At 40.2% G+C, this 22,190-nt stretch overlaps 2 protein-coding genes across 6 annotated transcripts in view; both read right to left on the bottom strand.

Moving 5' to 3' along the window:
• Positions 1-22,190, bottom strand: part of agbl4 (AGBL carboxypeptidase 4) — a 317,541-nt gene that overhangs the window by 56,233 nt on the left and 239,118 nt on the right. The window contains exon 7 of one of the 2 annotated variants that reach the window (XM_046048777.1): positions 1,374-1,499. The exons of the other annotated variant lie outside the window; for it this stretch is intronic. Coding sequence (XP_045904733.1) covers positions 1,374-1,499 — 126 coding nt within the window. The remainder of the gene's footprint in view (positions 1-1,373; positions 1,500-22,190) is intronic. 2 annotated transcript variants of the gene reach the window in all.
• The window catches only part of bend5 (BEN domain containing 5), a 39,974-nt gene continuing 30,715 nt past the window's right edge, over positions 12,932-22,190 (bottom strand). For all 4 annotated transcript variants that reach the window (XM_046048786.1, XM_046048785.1, XM_046048787.1 and 1 more), the window contains 4 exons: positions 21,875-22,023; positions 19,472-19,685; positions 19,078-19,266; positions 12,932-17,561 (listed from right to left, as the gene is read on the bottom strand). In XM_046048786.1, coding sequence (XP_045904742.1) covers positions 17,551-17,561; positions 19,078-19,266; positions 19,472-19,685; positions 21,875-22,023 — 563 coding nt within the window. In that variant the 3' untranslated portion in view covers positions 12,932-17,550. The remainder of the gene's footprint in view (positions 17,562-19,077; positions 19,267-19,471; positions 19,686-21,874; positions 22,024-22,190) is intronic.

Genomic DNA, 22,190 nt, shown 5'->3' with positions numbered 1-22,190 from the left:
GATAAAATGTATCAACATCGTGAAGCAATCCATAAAATAATCTCTGTCTGATCAGTCTGCCCTATGCTTCACACACCAGAAAGAGACTGATACTGTGTTATATTTCACTTACAGTGCAAACTCAGTGGTTTTGGACACACTAATTTAAATAATTTATGTTTCATAATTGTGCCAGGACCATTTCTTTTGAGATGGCACTGGTAAGTTTGATGGATCTTAAACAGTCTTAAGGTTGGAAATGTTTTTTTAGATTATATTATTATTATTATAAAATGAACCACACAGACTAAGAGTCTGAAGCCATTCTAGCAGCTCTGTGAGGCTAGCCTGTTCATAATCACAATGCTAACGTGCTGATGTTTAACAGGTATAATGTTTACAGTGTTCATCATCATCATAAAATGTTAGCATGCTAACATTTACTATTTAGCACTAAACACAAATTGTCGCTGAGTGTGATTATTCCCATAATGTTTTACTATGTACGGATTAATTGGTAAGTGGTCATAAACCAAATAATTGAAGTTTTGACCTGATGATGGTGCTAGATGAAAAGTTAAGGGATCACTAAAGTATTCAAAATTTATCCTGAGGGTGGCCTGAGTCTGTGTAACCCATTCAATTGTTGCTGGCATACAGTATTTCACACAAAACCATTTGAACCTCATGGTGGTGCTAAAGGAAAAGTCAGGGATCACCAAAATCTGTAAGATTCATCCTCTGGGGACCATGCATGTTGGAACAAAATGTCGTGGCAATACAGCTGATAGTTATTGAGATATTTCAGTCTGTAACAAAGGACTGACGACCACCATCGCCATCCCTTGAGCCACACCGCTAGCACGGTTCAAAATAAACTTAAAACTGAAGTGCAGTACTAGCCACCCTTCATCTCTGAAATAGAAGATAAATTGAATTCACTTTGCAAATAAAATAAAGATAAGGATCCTTTGAGACCATCCACGTGATGTCTGGTCCTCTTAACCCTTAAGGAGTTTAGTTTCCTTTTATTTAAAACATATAACAAATATAAATTACATAGATGTCTTGAAAAAATCTTAAAAGATAATAAATCACAAACACAAACTGAGACAACACCCAAAAACATCAAAGATGAGCCATATGTGGTGTCATCTTTTTTTCTAAGGGTCCTTTCCCTGTTATGAAGGGAGGCCGGGGGAGGTTGAGACACAGGGATGCGAGGTGGCCTGATCACACCCGGAGAAGTAGGCCCTGAGGGAGCGGATTAGAAAATGGTGATGCAATATTAATTGGTGATGGTGCGTGCCAGGGAGTGCAGGGTTGTCCGGGGTTTGTCTCCCAAAGGAAAGGCTGTCAGGAGCTGAGAGAGACAGGCAGGATGAGTCCCTGACCTTGTCTGTCAGCTAGTGGAGGAGAGGAAGGCTGGCAAAGGAGAACCCCAGTCCCTCTGACAGTCAGATCAACACTCTGCCAGTCTACGGCAAGCCTGCTGGGACACATCCCGACAACTAGACAGACTGACACAGTGAGAGAGACAGACGGAATGAATGCAATCTCCATGGTGAAACATGAAAATTATAATAACAAAAATTATAACTATGGTAACCTTGATTTGTATAGATTGTAAACATGGGCCTCTAGCATGATACAATATATTGTTGCTGGAAGAAGTTACAACATTTCACTGACAGCTGTGCAGGGAAGTGCAAAGATGATGCACTAAATGAAAACTAGAAAAGACAATCAGGGTAAGGGAAAATAAGGGTAAGAATACAAAACTTTATTTATGTCACTTTTTGTGTTATCTCACTGTGCGCAAATTAAAAAGAAATAAATGAATTCTATAAAAAAGTAGTTTTAAGAGATGATTTGAAGGAGGACATTGGTTTGTTTGTTTTCAGATCATGTTTTTGACAGGTTTACACCTTACATAAATGGTACATGGTTTTTTATCATAATATCTCTACTAAAGGTTTCATATAAAAACATAACATATAAGTAACATAAATAGTAAATATTTATAAAATTAAGCAAAAGCAACAAGACTAAAGCTTTGTTCATACTTCAATGTGGACGTGGACAGCTCCAGACATGCACACTGAAAGCGAATGTACACACGCTTCTTCATTCTCCAATCGGGGTTTGTGCTTGTTCCACACATGCTCAGTACAAAACAAAATGTCGACCTCACAACAGCAAGGAAAATAGCTCTTTTGTTTGTTGTATTTGGCAGAACAACAAGAAAAACAAGGAAATGGAATACAGCACAAACAAACAGTAAGCAAAACAATTGTCTATTTTGCTTTTGTATCATAGGTGTTGTCGATTGTTGGCGCTTGTAATGCATACAGTCCGCACGGTTGCGACCTTTGGGCTGCACGTGGACGTCAGGTGTAGCATGTTAGCATGCTATCATCAGAATGTCTATTCAAAGGTTTTGGGGACTGTACAGCACAACGCCAGCCCCGCATGGCATGGTTACTGTGTGGACACTGAATTGCCTAAGGTTGCCTGTTAAGTACAAGAATCAGTCAACAGATTCTTAAAGTAGTTGATAAGGATCAAATCAAAAATCAAGAAGGAGTAATATGAAACATAGTTTTGAAGTGTTTTTGGTGCTGTGGTGAAGCAAGATTGAATACACCCACACCTAAGTCAGAGACTTATCACTTTTCCTGTTTACAAATGAGTGCAACACGGTGAGTGTCTTCCAGGAGAGACCGTCTCAAAACTCTTTCATTTTGACTCCCTTTTATTTTTTGCGTAGAATGGGATGTTTTTGGTAAGAGGCTGGGAGAGATGGGCTTAGGGATAATAAGTATATGTTAAAAAAACAATAAAAAAATGTGATAAAAAAGAAGTAACTGAGCAATAACACAACAGGCATCACATATTGATATCCACATCAAAGGCACACATACACATTTATTTGTTTAGCTGACGCTTTTATCCAAAGCGACTTACAATTGCTATACATGTCAGAGGTCGCACGCCTCTGGAGCAACCAGCAAGTGTCTTGCTCAGAGACACAATGGTGGATGGGTCACAGTGGGGGATTGAACCCGGGTGTCTCACACCAAAGGCATAGTCTTATCCACTGCACCATCACCACCCCCATACACATGCAGCACATACATGCACTAAAGAAAGAGAGCAACATTAGTGACAAAGATAACACAGAAAAACAACAATTCATAACAACTTCACATGTCTTCATTTTCATGGCGTGAAAAACTGCGTATCAGATATAGTGGGGGAGGCTGAAGAGAGGGAGTGAACAAGGCAACACGAGCATATGGGCGAGAGCTTCGTGTCATCTGGGGACACACAAACACTGGACACATGTCAGCTTCAATTAACCCTCTCCCATCTGTCTGTCTCTTTTCCTCTCACTCTTCCTTCCTTCCACTACCAGGATCTCAACTAGGTCACGCAGTGCAATAGATGCCTACATACAGGGTGCAACAGACAAACAGACAAGGAACTTTATTATCCCCTCGTGTCACACCGAATGCAAAGTCCATTTCTTTTCTTTTCCTATTGGCTTAAACCATCCCCTGTCAAAACAGACCGACTGTATTAAATTATCAATGCTATGGACCTCAATAATTCAGGCTACCCAGCAGTCTGTTCTGCTGACAGTGTCATGGAGTTCCCTGACATACTGTTGAGTGTTCCTCCAGAGAGCTTGTCTAAGTTTCCCTGCTCTGCAGTCAGCAGCAAACTCACCACTGCTGCTAACTAAAAGGTTACCAACAGCCAATAAATGTAGAGCAGAGAAACTTAGGATGGTCTCTGTACTAATATATTTTATTTTGAGAGCATATCCATACGTACAGCACCACCCTCAGCAACATTATAAAAGTCAGGCAGGATATAGATAGACAAGTGACAAATGGAACAGAAGACAAACACACTTATTCTCCCTGTCTTACAGCCCCTTTTTGTCTTTTTAACCCTAATTAAATTCACCACCAGCTTACAGTAGCATCCTGAAGCAGAGGGTTGTTGATGTGTGTGCCAGAGACAGAGAGTGAAACGTCACGCTGTAACGGTATTTCCTTGATTTTGACAAATGAGGCCCTGGCTGCGCTCTGGTGTTGGCAGTTACCTATGAAAGAATGCATCATTCCAATTGGCTCTCCTGTCCCGCCTGTCACATAGCTACACGTTTTCCTTTCACTTGTGGCATGCACACACACACAAACTCACACACACGCGTGTATATGCAAAAAACATATTATATGTCACAGAGTTCCTATCCTCTGTTCCTCATCAGTCTTTTCTCATCCACCCCCAACACCTCGTGTTGGATCCCTTCCTCTCCTTCTCCCTCTGCCTGACGTCCCCTCTTCCTTCCCCTCTTCACCCCCCTCCTATCTGAGATCAACACCTAGATGTGTGCAGGTGCAAGGCTGCTGGCAAACTGTCAGCTTGGGTCTCCGTTACTTAAACACACACTCACACACACAGACACACACTCGCAGCTTGGTACCAACACAGGCACTTCCCTCCTTCCAACTCTGTGAATTGGTCTCCACACAGCAAGCTAGATCACACTCTCACTGTCAACACATAAAGAAAGACTAAGAGCGAGTGTGCTAAAGGTTGGAAAACACTGGCTGGGGACACAGAAGGAAAATAACACAGAAGAGGGGGGAAAAGTAAAAGCTCTCTTTGGACTTGAAAAAGACTTTATTGTATAATAGTTCAAAATCTTAACACGTGCTTCAGCCACACAGATAACTTCATCTGTGAGCTCTGAACAGATCTAAAAGGCACAGAACACAAAATCAAACAAAACGAACTGTTTCCTGCGAACTGTTGTGTAACAGATGGGACATTTCCATCAACATTAACGACTTCTATTTAAATTCTCTTATGAACTGTACTCAAATAAAAAATACTGTAACAAATAAAAGAGCAATAAAAACCACACAGCAGATGTTTTGGTTCAGATGGTGTAACATGACTGAGAGGGAAATTATATAAAGCACTTCAAAACACATAATACAGAAAGAATTATGAGAAGACTGTGGTTGAATAAGCAACTGGGTGGAATGGATCCTCTGGAAAATAGAGCAAATGTTTTACAATGATTTGTGAAGCAACTGATGATGCAATAGAAACTAATGACAAGACTTTTTAACTATAAAATGAAATCAGATCCATTGCTCTATGCCTTTGAGGATTGTTCGAAAAATATGGATTGTGCTTGCTAATTTGGTTAACAATGACACTTTTTGTAGTTTTCTTCTGTGGTTAATGTCATGCTATTAGAAAACTGAGTGTAGGAATAGAAAAAAGCCACATGGTGTGGGTACAATTATGGAAAAACTGGGTTTTAGTATTAAGAATGGGTATTACATAAACATATGAGGGACCTTTAGTGTGTGTGTATGTTTACTATTGTATCTGGAAACTTTTGTGTTGTGTTTATTATTGTGTTTGTACATTGTATACAATTTTATTTATATAAATGAAAACAGAGTAGAAAATTACACTGCAAAATACTCACGCCCTTTTTAAATGATTTTTTTCTAGGTTCCTTTATAAGCCTGTCTCTTTTTAGAATATTTATATCATGACGGTTAGCTTCAGGCAAGAGGGCACAGAGACACACAATGAGAATGACCCTTTTTTGTGGTGGTGAGAATAGACTACGTAGATAAGATTTATTGAGATTAATATCAACTTTACTGATTGAAAATTAAACTACCAAAGATTAAAAATGTGCTGATAAAGTGTCAATGCACTGGCTGGAAATCTAATTAGGTGTAATAAATGATTCTGTCTGTAGCATCCACACACACACAAACCCATACACGCACACACTTACACGGACCGTGTGGTGACCTCTGAAGCTGTGAACATGGAGTTGGTGTCAGTCTGCATGGCCCAGGGTCATCTGACAGCTCTAAACAAGACTCTCATTAACACCAGGCCATTAAAAGCACCTGCTGGCCCTGTGTTTCTGTGTGTGTATGTGTGTGTGTCTTAGCCATGGACTAGGGGTCCAGGTTGACAATGAGGAGGGCAGACAAGTGTCAATTTAGTCTTCAGCCAGAATCCCGTCAGATATCGGAACTGTGCAGTGACGTCAAGAGTTAAAGGTCGATGAAAGACTTACTAATTACAGATATTTGTCAAATAACTTAGGTAACAAGAACAATGGTGGTTGTTAAATCTTGCGTGCTTAATATCAGAGTGGTTTGACATAGTGCATTGCAACACAGTGAAACACTGCACATATCTAGAGGATAGTAGTACTTTGTTGCATCTCGCCACAGATAAGCAGTTAATCTAAATCTCACTGCAGAGAAGGTGAAACTTCTTTTTTCATCACACGGTTAAAAAAAAGCTTCTTTGCCATCAAGGTGGTTACTGAGGAGGTGAAGTGGGAATCACAGAGTATGAAGTTGTTTTTTTTTTAAGTTGAAAATAAATACTCGACTGAATTTAAATGACCACTTTTGCTTGAAAGAAGGGTTATAAAGTGTGGGCTGTGTTTACCTGAGAAGAAGCAGCAACAGCACTTCAGCAATTGCCTTGACACTCTGAGAATCACAGTTACGTTACGAGACCAGTAGAAAAAGCAATTAGGCATTCTTTTGTTGTTCTGTTGATCCATGTTTTACTTTGATTCAGCACTTCAATTTGTTATTCTAAAATGAAACGTTGTAGCTAACTCTTCATCCCATCCTTTTTAAATTAAATGGTAAAGACATTTGTGGAAACTATTTTAAATGAAGAAGTTTTTCCTATTCCTACTTGAAAACATGGCTAATTTTATCCTATATTGTTGTGTTTCAGATTTTGTTTACTGCTTGTTAAATAACTTTTTCTTTCTTTCCTCAATTTTATCCTTCATTTTCTGTCTTGTGTGTTTTACGTTGTATTTTTGCCTTTCTTTTATCGTACGCACAGTGCCAACGGAAAAGAGTTTGAACTGCTCTCATTGGACCACCCTGTGAAAATAAAAGCTGAATGAGAGATGATTTCCCTTACTTTTCATGATAATACTTTGAGATTTATTTTATTTACACAGGATTATTTTATCCTGTGGCATGAAGATGCAGAAAGAAACAATTAAGCTTGGAAAATGTTACTATATGTTTTCACTAAAATCTGCTGTTCACATTGTTTTCTTTCTTGTTTCTAATGAAATGAATGTATTATTGTGAATTCCAAACAAAGCTGAGGAGTTTGCTTGTTATTAGAGCATGAAGCTATTAGCACTGAAAGAGGTAGAGAATATTGTATTTCACCTTTATGGGTGCTCAATCAGCACATTACAGTTACTGACACAACTTTCTTCAAAAAGAATAAGCTGATGGATTTCAGGGAGATTGCAAAGTGACAGATAATCCATGTTGTTTATTTTCAGTTTTTGGTACACAACAAATTGAGAGGGAGGACTAAGAGCGTGCAATGTGGTTATGTTCATCTAATGGGAATACTGACATGCATGCATAGCCATTCATGTGTGTGAGCGTGCATGTGAGAGGAGAGAGATACAGAGTGCACATGTATTTGAGTGTGTGTGTGTGTGTGTGTGTGTGTGTGTGTTAGAGATTGCGTGAGCCAGTGCTGCCAGGGTTTGCTAGAAATGGTATAATTTATCACACCTAATTAATTATACTCCAACACCGAAAGAGAGTTATCGTTGTCGCTCAATCGGCTCCCCGCTCTGCCTCCCTCTCAGACGACACCGGCACTCAGCACCGCAGCTTTTTCTGAATTCTTGCTCTCTTCTCAGGCTGATCCACCATGTCTCTTTAGGCAGCTTCACATTAACATTTAAATAAATAGGCTAGCTAAGCTAAATAACCACCGGTAGAACATAAAAAAAGAAATTAAACTGTTTTTCTCTCTCATGGCACTTTATTCTTTTCTCTTTCTAGCTAAAGCTCTGCATCATTTTTAATATGTTCAGTCCGGGGGAATGGTTGATAAAAATGTGCAGAAGAATCTAAATGGAAAATGAACTATTCAGCTTTGATTACAAGGTAAATCTAATCTTGTTAATGGGGAGCAATGACTCACACAGCTAAGCAGACTTGAAATACCTCAGGTATGTAAATTTCTTGAGGAGAATTGATTATGATAAAACTAAACAAACAAGAAAATGGCACAAATCACCACTGGGCATAACGTTTGTGCTTCAAAACTGACCACAGGATTAAAAGGGATAATGTCAAACTATAAAGCTTTACGGGAAAAAAAGTACAACATACAAATAAAAAGGCTTCTGAGGCATGAACTGAATGTAGAAGTTATCTTGAGCTACAACAGAAGGAGCTGTGAGCCACACTTTCCATCAAATTCATACTCCTTCTCTGAGTTATAACTCAGTCAAATCCAAACACACACAGACATGATACACACATTATATATATATATATATATATATATATATATATATATATATGAGATATATATCTGTATCTCCAATGTCCATCGTGAATAAACGTCTATAAATTGACAGTTTCAGACTTTCAAAGCCCCTGGTCTACAAACAGATGGCTTGGATAGTAATTTTAAAGTGGGGTCTGAATGTGCACAGTTATGAGGTTTTCCCACTCAGTGATGCTTATTTCTATGGATCTGTAGATGTTAACATAAATAAAGTTAGATCTGTAGGCTTGCATGAGTGAAAACACACTGCAGACATCCCACACCCATCATCAAGGAGGTGAGCAGATCATATCGGACACAGATTGATTGCCCTTGAAATCCAACAAAATTGGGTGGCTTGTAACAAGCTTTATTTACGACATTAAATTATCATTAAAATGCTATTAGCGCAATTAGTTGATTTCCATTTTAAACAACACATCTATGGTGAGAGAGAAGCGCTGAGGGGGAGAGACATAGAGAAAGAAAAGCTGTGTGGAGGTCAGTGGAGAAAGGAGAGGAGTTAAAGTTACAAGAAGAGAGGAGCGGGAAGCAAGATGAGAGGAGGGGGGAGAAAAGAGGAGAAGACATATGAGGAGAGGAGAGGAGAGGAGAGGTGAGTGAGGCGACGAGAGAGCAGTGGGAGATGAATATTAAGCAGCTGTAGTGATTAGGGTGGTGGTGCAGAGTGGCACTGTGACAGTGACATTGGCTGCCATTGGCAGCCCCTGCCATGGTGATTCACTGGAACCTGCTTCATTTGGGCCATAATTAGCTTAAATGTTCAGAGAATGAAAAATTCATCATCGCTTTGAATCTTGTTAATTGGGAGAGCCGTCTGCATTAATAGAGGCCATTTGGAGGCTCTGTGCTTAAGTATGCCTGTGTGTGTGCGCACTTGGGCATACTCAGGTACGTACGTGTGCATGTGTGTGTATTGAGGGTATGTGAGCTCAGTTTTGCATCCACTTACCATAGGGGCTGATGGATTCCGAACTTTACCAGTTTTTATCATAGAACCAGCACAATAAGCTTCTTAAAAATGATAAGGACATCTGAATAACGCTGGCAGCGGAGAGAAATTGAACAGCTACAGTCAAGACTTACCAGCATATCTTATCATACATACAGTTAACTGACAATGCAGGGACATGCAGCATGGGAAGAAGAGTCAATGTGAGTTTGATTGGTAGCTCATCCCTGTGCATTACTGGCATCAAAGACAGAATGAATCAGTATCAACTTATTGTCTGTTAACCCTGAAGTCACTTTTCAGATAAACATAACAGCAGAGATGGGAATATAGAAAGCAATAATGTATGGTTCAGCACTGACAACGGAGAAGATAATGGAATGAACACTCTTCTTGCATACTTTTCATACAGATGTAAATGAATGCTGTGTATATTATGTGCAACTGCTTAAAATGGAAAACAAAAACAAATCTCCAAGAAATCAGACACAGTGCTCCGCATATAATCACACTAACAGCACGAACGAGATTCAATTAGAAGAATCTAAGCTCGACTCTTTCGTCACTTTCTAATTATTTACAGTAATTTACAGCCTTTAAGGGAGAAATATTGCAGGATGAGCGAAAGTCTGTGTGGGTCAGATGGAAACAAAGTCAGTGTATTGTATCAGTCAGTGATTTATAGACTAGAGAAAACATTCCCCCAAGAGCAAAGGCAGACTAACCGACAACTCTGTGAATGTTGTTTAACCCATTCATGCTTGTGCATTTTATGCTGAATATTTTGTGTACTTGACTGATACATATTGTACGTTAACCTCCTGTACAGACACGTGTTGTAGCCAAAGTGTGTTTCTTGTGTCTTGCGGGGCAGGAGAGGTTAACAGCCGAAGTGCCAGTCGCTACTGCAAGCAGTAACAAATTAAGACTAATGCCCATTTATTTCCCTTTAGTGAGGCTGGAGCCAGGTCACCATGACAGTGTACAGCGGAAAGAAACTGAAAAAGTTTGCAACCAAGAGCTGAAAGTTGAGTTTTGCCTTATAGTTGGTTGCCAGTGTGCCATTAAGTTTAGTTTAGACCGGGTGGCTGTGTTATATGGAGTGTGTTTCATATTCAGTAATAAAACATGCCACTGTGTGTCCTTCCTCTAAACTGTGCACGAGTGTGTATGCCCCTTGAAACATCAAATCTTGTCACGCTGTGTAACATATGCACCCAGCGCACCCTCTCTGAACTTCCCCTTCCAGGAGGCAACAAAAGCTGTTATATTTTCACATTCAAAACAGTAACAATGTCATAAAGAAAATGCTTTACTGCCACCTATTATGCAGCGCTGCTATGTGCACCATGTCTGCATGAAAAGCTAAAGGTGGACAAGATGAATCAGACAATGTTCCAAGAAGCCCCGTAAAAAGATATTCATATTCATTAGGTTGTGTGTGTGTGTGTGTGTGTGTGTGTGTGTGTGTGTGTGTGTGTGTGTGTGTGTGTGTGTGTGTGTGTGTGTGTGTGTGTGTGTGTGTGTGTGTGACATAAATGCAATATGTCTCCCTCTCTACTGCAGTGTGTAAGGAGGACACGGTGTTTATGCGACAGACAGAGAGGCTGCAGAGCTCAGCCCAGTTTGGACCAGCTCAGCCCAGCCCAGCTCGACCCAGCCGGCACTAATCCATCATCACCACCACTGAATCATCGTGCTGCCAATAAAGCCAGGCGGCAATACATTACAGGCATGTGGAAGGCTTTAGCGATAATGACATTGCAAAGTCCCCTTGGGCTGTAGGAAAAGCCTGGGCGCATGACACACTTGCTTACAGAGGCAGTAATATATGGAAATGCATCAGTGTGCCAGACAGGGGAGAGGATGGGGAGATGAGGGAGTGAGTAGAGCTCAGTCTATTCATAAGGAAAGAGGGAGGAAATGGCCTTCGCAGTGACCACTTCCTATCAGTTTCCAATGTGGACTCAGCCAAATCCAGCATTCAATGACGGGGCTCATTTTAGATTCAAGCCTCTCCAAACAAGCCATCTTACAAGCAATCTGATATGTCAACACCCCATTTCTGTCTTATCTTGCTCTCATGCCGCTGTGTTGATATTGCAATATGGTTTGGACATGGGAAATGTTAGATACAGCGCTGCCAATCATCGGCATGCTGTGTGGCACAGAGGCAGGCCAGCAGCATGGGAACTGAATGAACAAATAAAGTACAGTGAACTGTTGGTCTCCACCTTCCTGTTATCTTGTGGCTGACATTGAGGACAATCTGCCGGTTAATCCTTCACCTTCACGGCAGATGCACATGCACTCCAAAACAAAACCAAACTTCAAACACAAATCTATAGTCAAAGCATCGGGGATATGAAGGAGACGGGGACTGATGGTTATGTGGACAGAAGTTGACTTTGAGGATGGAAAGCTGGTGTCAGATGTGGCACGAAAAGGCACCAAGAGTTTACGCAGCAACACTGATCTGTGTAAGGAGGAACGAGTTATTAGAGAAATAACAACAGAGCTGCCTCTGTCTGTCTGGAAGTTTGTCCATCTTCACGGAATCAGATTCCTGGGTTAGACATTTTAAAAGTAAATTTGTTACCATTGTATGGCAAACTCAAAATGTAATTGTAATCTTTGCATTTAAATTAAAGGTTTACAGAGTCACTGTGTGCTGAGAAATTTGCATTAGCCTAGGGGTCATTAAGGCCTCTTGAAACCCATTCAGCACACATGGCCATCAATTTGAAAATAAAAACTCTTTTGACATTAGTTAAGTGGTATTCCCGTGTAAAAAACTAACACTTTAAAGGCGTGAGGTAGGTTTGCGCTCCAAGCTATTGACCAGATTTAACCCTGATTTGGTGGTTTTAAAATATACAGATTGAGGTGAACATATTATCTGTGGAAAAGAAGTTACTACACACTCAGAGCCCTCTGTAACTTTGGAAAATGTGTCTTAACAGCGAACAATAGGGCACATTCACACCAATTTGTCAACGATGCTGCAGAAAATTAGATTTAAAGTGTTGCCGTCTGTTTCAGTTTGTTCTGGATTTCATTTGATGGCGGTGCAATTAGGGGAAAAGTTTGACATTTTGGCACATACCCTTGTTTGCTTTCTTGCGGAGAGTTAGATGAGAAGATTGATACCTCTCTCAAATCTGTCTGTTAGATAGGGAGCTACAGCCAATATCAAATAAGTTAGATTAGCCAAAGACTGGAAACAGTGGAAAACAGCCAGACTCCACCCCCTACGTTTCTTTATGTTAAGCTAGGCTAACGACGTGAGAGTGGCATCTTCCCATCTAGCTAAAATAAGCATATTTGCCAAATGGCCAACTGTTCCTTTAAGACAGTAGCAAAATAGATGAAATAAAAGCCTCCCTTATTAACACAAATATTGTATAGTGGAGGCAGAGGCATCATCAGCACTGCACTAAAACCACTGAATTTTCTACATTGGAAAAAAAGTGATTTAAAATAAAGACAGGTTCAGTTTCCAACACCAGTCCACTACTTTGTTTCTTTGACAAAAGAACACCAGGCAGGGAAGACAAAAAAAATAAGGACAACAAGAGGTTTGTGCTGATAGAATAAAAGTCTGGATTTATTTCTGTTTGTCTATACATTAAACAGGTGTTCCTGAATGCAGCAAGAGAAAACACAGAACAGGATGCTAAGCGTCAAAGAGTTGCTCGCATAGCAGAGGTGTGGCCGGTTTAGCAAAGACATGTACAGTCCCTATCGCATATACTTATAACATCTTCGGTAAATGTAGGGTTGCCTCTGGGAGGCTAAAGTATGGTGAGGGAGTGTTTACTGCAATAGTCTTGAAATTATTTTCACATTATCATACCAACTGGAAATACTCCATACAGTAATAACCCTGTCTTCCCCTAATGGTCATTGCAATGCAGTTACAACTATTTCAGACAGGTATATACCCAAGCAGCCCTGTACAATATAGCTCAGTTTAATTCCAACTCCAGGAAACTGTAGTAATAGTTCTATACGGATTTGTCATGTCGCCATTGTCCCCTTTGACTCAATCTCAAGGCTGCGCAGACACATTCAAAGGTTTGAACGCTCTCCAGTTATCTCTCCCTGGTTGGCCCTCCACCCAACAGTGATGTGGTACCAGGTGATTACAACCCAACACCTGCATAGGAATTCAATTACAAACAAAACTCTCTGGGTCAATTCCCTGGACCAGAGCAAAGCTTAAAATTGAACCATTATGAAACAGTCCAACGAATGGCTTAAGTGCTTCCATGAAGCCAACTGCCGTGTATTTGAACACAAACTGCTCACAGTAGAGAGGGGTTCCCCAGCACAGTTCCTGTTCACAGACATGGTCAGAGTAAAAAACAAACAAAACAAAACAAATATATACACACTCATAGGTAGAGCACGCCACCTAAAAAAAATCTCAATATAGTTCAAAGACTTTGGCGCAGAAAAGATTCCATTGGTGTCACAGCACAGGGTAAAAGAAAAAGTAATGCACTTTTTGTATAATTAAGCCCAAATCCAGACACTGTATGCTGCTGTACACAGGACCTTAGCTCACAGTAAGTCAATCATGAACAAATTGCTACACTAAATTCATATTTTAACACTGAAAATTACATTTGAATTGTTTAAACAACAGTAAGGGACAAAGAGATACAACGGGAGAAATCAGAGATTAAAGTGGTAACTACATAGAAATCCAAATCTGACAAGCTGGAACTCCCCAAAACAGTCTTTGTGAATGTATAATGAAGAATGATCTCCATGATATTAAAGACGGGGCTCTGGTTTTTAAATTTCCCAAATCACTTCTAATGGATATCATTTTCCCACCATAATTACAACTACCAATGGAATCCCGCTTCTGTAAAACAAACTGGACTTTAACTTTGACACAAACTGAACATGGTTTTGCTGAGGACCTCTTCCACTGTAACATACACTGCCCGGTCCAACTGAGATTTCCTTTATGACAATCTGGCATGCAACCAGTGAACAGTGGTATCCTTTAAATTTATCGGCCATCTGACTGTGATCTAATAATCATGTACTATATATATAGTGAAACCTGATCTAACCAGTAAAAATGCATATTATTGAAAATACACTGCAACAATGTAGTAATATTGGTAGACAACAGGTGCTAGAAGCAGATGCATCCATTGAAAATCAGCAAGTTCTGAGGTACTTCTGAAACTCACAGCTGAGGATATAATCACTATCTACAATATTTGGATGGATAGCATATAGTTGATACAGTAATAGCAGGGTTATCATTTTGCGAAGTATTTTGGCTTAAAATTTGATTAGCTGAGGGGATAGTGGCGGTTGACACACCTGAATAAAACATAGCTGTATGAGGATAAAAACATAGAAAAACAGCACCATTTGAGGTCAGATAGACAGATCAGTTTTTGAACTGTTTGCTGGTAGCACCGTCAACCAGTAAAAATCTCAGAATGCAATACAGAGACAGAACACAACCACTGACCAACTGCACGACATAGCAAAGAGCGAAGATATATATTCAGAGATGACCCCTCACGCAGAGACCCCTTTACAGCAGCATCTTTAAGCAGGTAATAAAACTGATTTCTCCTAAGAATGATATTGTGTACTGAGGTGTTTTACAAGTTTTATATGCTGTACATGTTGAGAGTAACCAGGTATACCTTTCCTATAGATTTTTTTTTAATATACACACATAGTTTACAGTCACTGACAAACAAACACCAGAGTAACAATGAGGTAGGACGGTGAAGTTAGATGAAGTAGAACCGGTTTGTGGATTGTATACAAAGTTACTGATACCTTAAGAAAAATATAGGCCTAACAATGTGTGCCTCCAGCTTTTTTTCTCTCATTTGAAGTAAGTTTGACGTTGTATCTGAGGCTCAAACAGTAATGTGTTTTGTGGACACTGAAGTTTTGAAAACTGCTAGATGGAGCCATTTATCTTGTTCCACTCAGTGAAGCTACTGAGAAAACTGATCTCATTTTCTCAATCGAAACTGCCAAAAAAGCAACACAGAGCTCCCTCACTTCTGAAGCCTTGGCAGGCGTTCACAACATAAGCCAAAACACCAAGCGGGGGAGGACAGGATTTGCTATTATCTTGATACATTAGCATTTTTAAAACCAGTCCATATAAATGTCAGGAGAATAAGGAACTAGAGGTGGCACAGGAAGAGGATCATAGAGCCAGTGAGGTTACAGTTCCTCCCTGTCGCTACTTGGGCGTGACAGTGAGAGTACAGGGAGGTCTGGTGTTGTATTGTATCATCCATCAATGGCTCTGCCAGGTTATGTATTTGTATGTGTTACTAGTATGCAGCTCAAACCCAAACGCTCCTCTGCAAGTGACTTTTGATAGAGATTGGCCTTGCCATCACAGATTAAGCCAAATCTAGGTTAAAAAAACATACAGTACTTCCATACAACTTTCATCCACTAAAGATGGTTTTAGTTAAAGGATTACGCTTAATCGCGCTCCAGGAAACCAGCCTTTGAAAACAAGTTAACATTTTCAGATGATGCAATAGCTCCATTAATGCTCCATGTTACAGCATTATTTTAACCACACCCCTTTTTGGCATCAAACAACAAAGAAACAAACACAAACACAATACAAAACAATGTGTCAGAATTTCAGCGAGGTTGCTTAGCACAGCAGAAATCTTTTCTTTCTTTTAAATTGCATGTATTTTAAATACATACCAGCACACATAAACCTCACATGTTGCTTTGTACAGGGAAAACAAAAATCTAAAGGATACTGATAAAGGGCTATTTTTAGGAACCCCTTAAAAATATATAAGTAATATGTCACCCTTTTGGTGGCTTTAGATTCACTAAGCTCTATTACCTTGGCATGGGGTATTTTTTTGTGCAAACCCTGCTGCTGTCAGCATCCCCTTTCTTTAGCTTGATATCAGCCTTCAATACTTTGGCTTACAAGTACCACTCATTTGTAAAAAATACACAATTATCTTTATATAAGTCATATCTATACATAACCAGCATATTCACGTGTTAAGTTAAAGCACATATTCCAGTCAGCTTGCACATTTCATAGGTACATATCTTTAGATTGGTGAATCATATTTTGGGCTTGAAAGCAGTTGTTGACTTCTGCTTGTCAATTTGTCAAGTAAGCCATTTATTGTTCAGGAGGCCATGACGGAGTTCCAACATAGTCTGACTTGTGGAAATCTGGTTTTCTAAACACCCCCAAAAAATCTTCAAAGATTTAAATATTTGGAAGTAGTAATAGTTGTACTACCTCCAAGTAGTAGTTGGAAGTATTAAGTCTATCAAGCTTGTTTTGGAGAATCAGTTGTTTGACATCCCATAATAACATCTCATAACTCATTCTTGCCATAAAAAATAATAAACCAAAATGTTCTAAGGTGCTTCATGATAATACAATGATTGTTAGGCTTTAATCTATATAGACAGTTTAAAAAAGGACGAATACCACAAATACATTTCTTTAAGATTGAAGAAATTGCCCAGAAGTTTAAAGTGCATTCAATGTAAATGATTTGTGGTGATCTAACTACTGCATCTCAATTGTACAACGGTTTAACGATACAGATTCTCATCTTACTGTGGCAGATCATTAGAAGCTAGTTTCTAAGTGAGGTTTTTTAAATATCACATGTTGTGAATGTAGCTTAACGTATGGGCTCAGTCAAAATTTGATGTTAAGGGAAGCCTTGTCTTTCTTGAGATCACTTTGGCTAAGAAAAGGAGCTATTTTTTCATTTGTTTGTAGATTCCACTGATCTACATCTGGATACAACATCAAGCTTAAAGCCAACAATTCATATGAAATAAAAATATAAATGTAAAAAGAAACACAAGAAATTGTCAGGTAACATGGAATTACAACATCATGTAACAGTAACATGACTAGAAAACTGAAATATTCATGTTTGATGGAAAAAATAAAATGTTTTATGTACACTAAAATATCTGCAAAACATAAGGTAGCTTAACAAAAGGCTGATCTGAACTTTTGAAATAACAAAAAAACCCAAGACAGACAAAATGATAAAGAGAAATAAACCAACCAACAAACAAGAATCTAGAGTGTGAAGAGGAGAGAGGCTTGATGGGCAGCTCTGCAGCAGATTCACAGTTAGCCACAGCTGGGTCACAGTTGAGATTTCAATCTGCAGCATTTAGTTCCAGCCTGCAGACAGCCACACAAACCATTTTGGATCAAAACAATAAAACAACTGGAGAGAAAAAAAACCCATACAAAACAAAGAGGACATTTTTAAAGTTCTGATGGCATAGCTCAGAGGAAATTGTCACTGGAGCAACCTTACTTTGTTCCCCAGTGGCGTGGCTTAAAAAAAGAGGGGGTTATTATGAGGCTCAGCAGGCCCGGACAACTTCCACAGTACAATACTGTTTCAGACAGCTTTACCCACAGCAAACAACTGCTTCCACAAGAAGATGAACTGAACCGTGCAGAGCTGTGCCCTGATTTACTCTCCCACATTGTCCTGTGCAGCGCAGCATCTTTTAAATACAAGTGTGGGGTGGGGGTTCGAAAGTAGCCCGGATCAGCTCAACTTAACGTTGTGATTCGCACAGAAAATTGTACCTAACCACCTCTTACATTCTCACAGCAAAGTGCAGGTGAAGCTTCGTCACTTCAGCTTACTATACATGTACAATCAGCCTACTAGAAAACCAAAGGGCATACTGGCCCCTGGTGATTGCCAAATCCATTTAAGGCCTTTCTAGGCATCAACATCTCTGTACCACTAGATCCAATTAAACAGTCAAAATTGTCTATGTTTGATTGAGAGCAACACAGAACCTTTCCTTGTGCTCTCTCATTGATGGCGAATGCTCATAACTAAAATTTCAACATAAAAGACAAAACAAATATAGCACTCTTTAGACTCTTCAATAGAGTCATACTTCACATTTAACCTCTGCAGGTACACTTTTTAATAAAGTGATGTGTTGTGATTGACCTACAGTTAAGGGGGAGAACACACTAATTATCTGGAGCAACAGAATCTGTGTTGCAAAAAGCAATATGACTGTAACCAATTAAGTCTTGTGCATTTGAGACCCTGCTGTTCCCATTCTACGCAGTAAGTACCAACAGCAAACACTCAGCAGTTATTGGGTAGTCACCAAAATATCCAACCGTTCACACGTCTTAAGATCTAATGCAGGCTAGCATCATCATCCTTATAGCATCAAAAGACTATCTAGGGAAATAACCTCTCACTTTTTAAAAGTTGAAGGAAATTATGTTCTGACACAGAACAACAAATCATTTCAACAATCACATCTAATCTCTTCTTTGACACATATGCACACATGTCAATAAACCATGTCTCTGTGCCAATCCCACTGTAAAGCTTATAAAAACACTCATACCAGCTCATATCACACTAGTTCGCATGTGTTTAACTTCTCACTGGTGGGTAAAGCTGTCTGTCAGCCAATGACGATACTGGACACTGAGGAAGATGATGTATGCTCTACAGGGAGCTGGGAAGGGGCATATTTGTTTTAACGTTTCACATAATAACCGATCCAATGTGTCAGAGGAAACCAACTGCTCTTGAAACTGTGACAAACATCCCCCAACCACCCAATAGCAAGTGCCCTCAATATCCTGCAGACCACGGGGGGGGGGGCAGAAGGCGCTGGCGTGACAATAGTTAATCACTACATGCCATCGTAGGTGAAGTTCTCCATCTTGACTGTCTGTCTGATGAGCAGCTTGGACTCCCGCCGCTCCTCGTTCTTGATGGACTTGTTGATGTCCATTATCTTTTCACAAATGTACTTGTTCACTTTGGACAGTCTTTGTGTAATCTCTGCACTGTCGGCTGTCTCTTGAGACACTCTGTCGTAGAGACACTCTGGGGAAGGAGTGAGTGTGAGCAGTCAGACTACATCAAATTACAACTCATCTTTGGTGTCTAGCGAATATAATTCAATGAGTGAAATATTTTTCTGTACCTGATGTTTTCCAACTTGTCTCCGCTTACGAAAGACCCATCAGAACAAGGACTCATCTCTTTCACAATCTTGATTTTATAGCTTTAAACCTAGAGTGCACCTTACCTCTGACAATTTTCAGTTTGCTGGGCGACAGTGGGGGTTTGGGCAGGGCATCTTTCTTCTTTTTGGTGGCCACTCCGGTGACACTACGGTTCTTGAGGGTTTCTGTGCCCCAGATCATTACAGCCAGGTTCTTTGTGAACTTGGAGTCTCCCTGGGTCCGCTGCAGCTGGTGCCACTTCTCCTCCTCCACCCAGATCCCTCCACCCAGGTGTACCTGCAGAGAGGAGAAGATGTGTTGAAATGTGTATCTGTGGTTGGCTGTAGATAAAAATATTTTGTATTTGTTGTCATCTGCAGAGAGCAAGACAAAAAAGTCTAATGCACTTTGGTTTAAGAACCACAGAAGAAACAAGTTCACACTTCACTTTGCTACTCTACATGGGGAAGTCTCGTCTACTCCACACTTGCTCGCTCCTGCAGGACCACACAGTGTAACCTATTGAATATCTGTCTGCCACATTCACAGGGAAAATACTTTTCTTTTAAATACACAAATGCTATTACAGTTACCCAACTGTTCCATTTGCCAACTTTATGCTACAGCCTGCTGGGTCATCAGACTTCAGAGCAGTGGGTACAGTGTTAATGTTTACAGATTGGATTTGGTGTAGTGATGTAGCAATTTCATTAAATCTTATTGATGATTAAACATCATTTATGCAAACTTCAACAAGAATAATCTAAAAAGAGAGCACAAGTGAGAAGCAAGTAGCTGAGTGAGACAAACAAACTTAACTGAGACTTAACTTTATTTGGTAGCATACTTGGAAGCATAGGATTCTACAGGAAAACAATGCATTCACATGTATAGTTAAATAGAATAACACATTCTATCCCGTGATGGTTATGCTGACCACCCACTTGCCTGGGACATTTGTGTTACATGCTGTGGGATCCCAATCCAGTTTCACCAATCTACAGTGCACCATGTGGGTGTAAAACCCTCTAAATCTAAATAGACAAGGCAGGTCATAGCTTGTCATGGCTTAGACCAAATTACAAATCCCAAGAAGCACCACTTTCACCAACAAGGATACATAAATAAGCTCAGGCCACTGGCTGCTTGTACCCTGGATTACCTCCACTATGAACTGCCACTGCACGTTGCATAAGCCCGCACCAAACACTCCAAGTCGATTGCCAGCCTAGGCAGACTGCCCTGGTCTTCTAGGTGAGCTAATGCAGCAGGGGGGCATATGTGACTCTCTTTCCCTTCTCTACACTCTTATCACTGTAAAGTCTTTAGGCTAGCATCCAAAAGGCTTTTCCCTGTGCAGCTAATGTGCTTTAGGCCCCCGGCCAGCAGACAAGCTTTTTACTGCCCTCAAGTTAGACAAGATTGTTTTCCCCCCCCCCCCCATTGCTCTCATTTATCTCTCTCTTCATCTCTCCTCCCTCTTTTCTACCCTTTTCCCCCTCTCACTGGGGCTAACCTGTCAGTCACTTTAAATTCCTCTCGTGCAAATAATTAATATGGGGTCCCTGATGTAGGAGAGTTCTAATTTGCAAGTGTTCTTCACGCTTGAAGTGTCTGCAGGCCCCAGAGCTTGTAGTACCAATTCCCCCCTGTCATCGGAGACAGGACGCTGGTTGAGTTACAGCGGTGGTGGTGGTGGGGGGTGGGGGGGTAAAGAACCCTAACAGGCCGATAAACATTGATGATGCTGGCTGGGCTTGCAGGAACAATAATAATCTCCTCAACCTTGTTTACCTGCTAGGGTAGGGCAGCCAGGGGGAAAGGACTGATCAACTATGACGGCGTGTTCCCGGGTTCATGGGTGTTAAGAGGAAATACTGCATTTCCTACAAAATCAGGTTACTTCCCACGGTCACCCCCAGGCAGAGAGCCAGGGATACAGAAGACGGAAGTGAAGGATTCAGGACAGGGTGAGAGGGGTTACTGGGATAATCTTTAAGTGAGTCCCTATCTGTAATGCCACAATTGACCACATAAATTACAAGTATATTCAAATATATAACTGAAGAGGAGGACAGGAATCGCATATTTTTCATTTATATGTCTTAATTATTTGATCATTATTGAAAACACAGGCCAGTTTTACTGCAGACTGATGACTAATGAAACATCACTGACAAGCTTTGTTTTCTGTTAGACTATGTTACAGGCCTGTCAATCAGATGTTGAAGCTACGAGTAAGTGCTGGGGGTACCCTTTGTTTACATTTGGATGAATGATTTTGCCTTTAAGAATCAATGTCAAAATAAATAAAAAATGAAGGAGATGAAAACAGACAGGAAATAAACACCACAAAGACCACGTGGAAGGTTGGTAGCAGATGAACAGGCTTCAGGTAAGACCAGATCAGACAAAATAAGAGTTGAAAAGGTGGGAAAAAACAGGAAAAGCTAACTAAGAGTGTCCCTTAGTTCAGTGAGACTTACCTTCCCATCGTTGCAGGTGTATACTGTTCTGGGTGAGGGTGAGTAGCTGGAACTGGTGTTGGCTTCTTCTCTGCATGTCTCCTGCACCTCAACAATGGGTTCGACCACTTCAGCCTTGATTGTCTGAGTGCCATTGTCATGCATAGGCTCTGAAGATAAAAAGGAGACATTTAACATCACGGAGATACAAGCAACAAATCTGTTTGTCAGCACTTCAAGGTGATGTGAGGTCAAAGGCCATTTATCAACTGCCAGTCAATTTTATAGAAGCACATATGATGAAACTAAAACAGAGCAGCTAGTTGTAAATGTTGCA

This window comes from Micropterus dolomieu, linkage group LG05, assembly GCF_021292245.1.
Source record: "Micropterus dolomieu isolate WLL.071019.BEF.003 ecotype Adirondacks linkage group LG05, ASM2129224v1, whole genome shotgun sequence".
NCBI classification, from domain to species: Eukaryota; Metazoa; Chordata; class Actinopteri; order Centrarchiformes; family Centrarchidae; genus Micropterus; species Micropterus dolomieu.
Note: the sequence above shows the minus strand (reverse complement) of the source record. Positions and strands in the feature narration are given on the sequence as shown.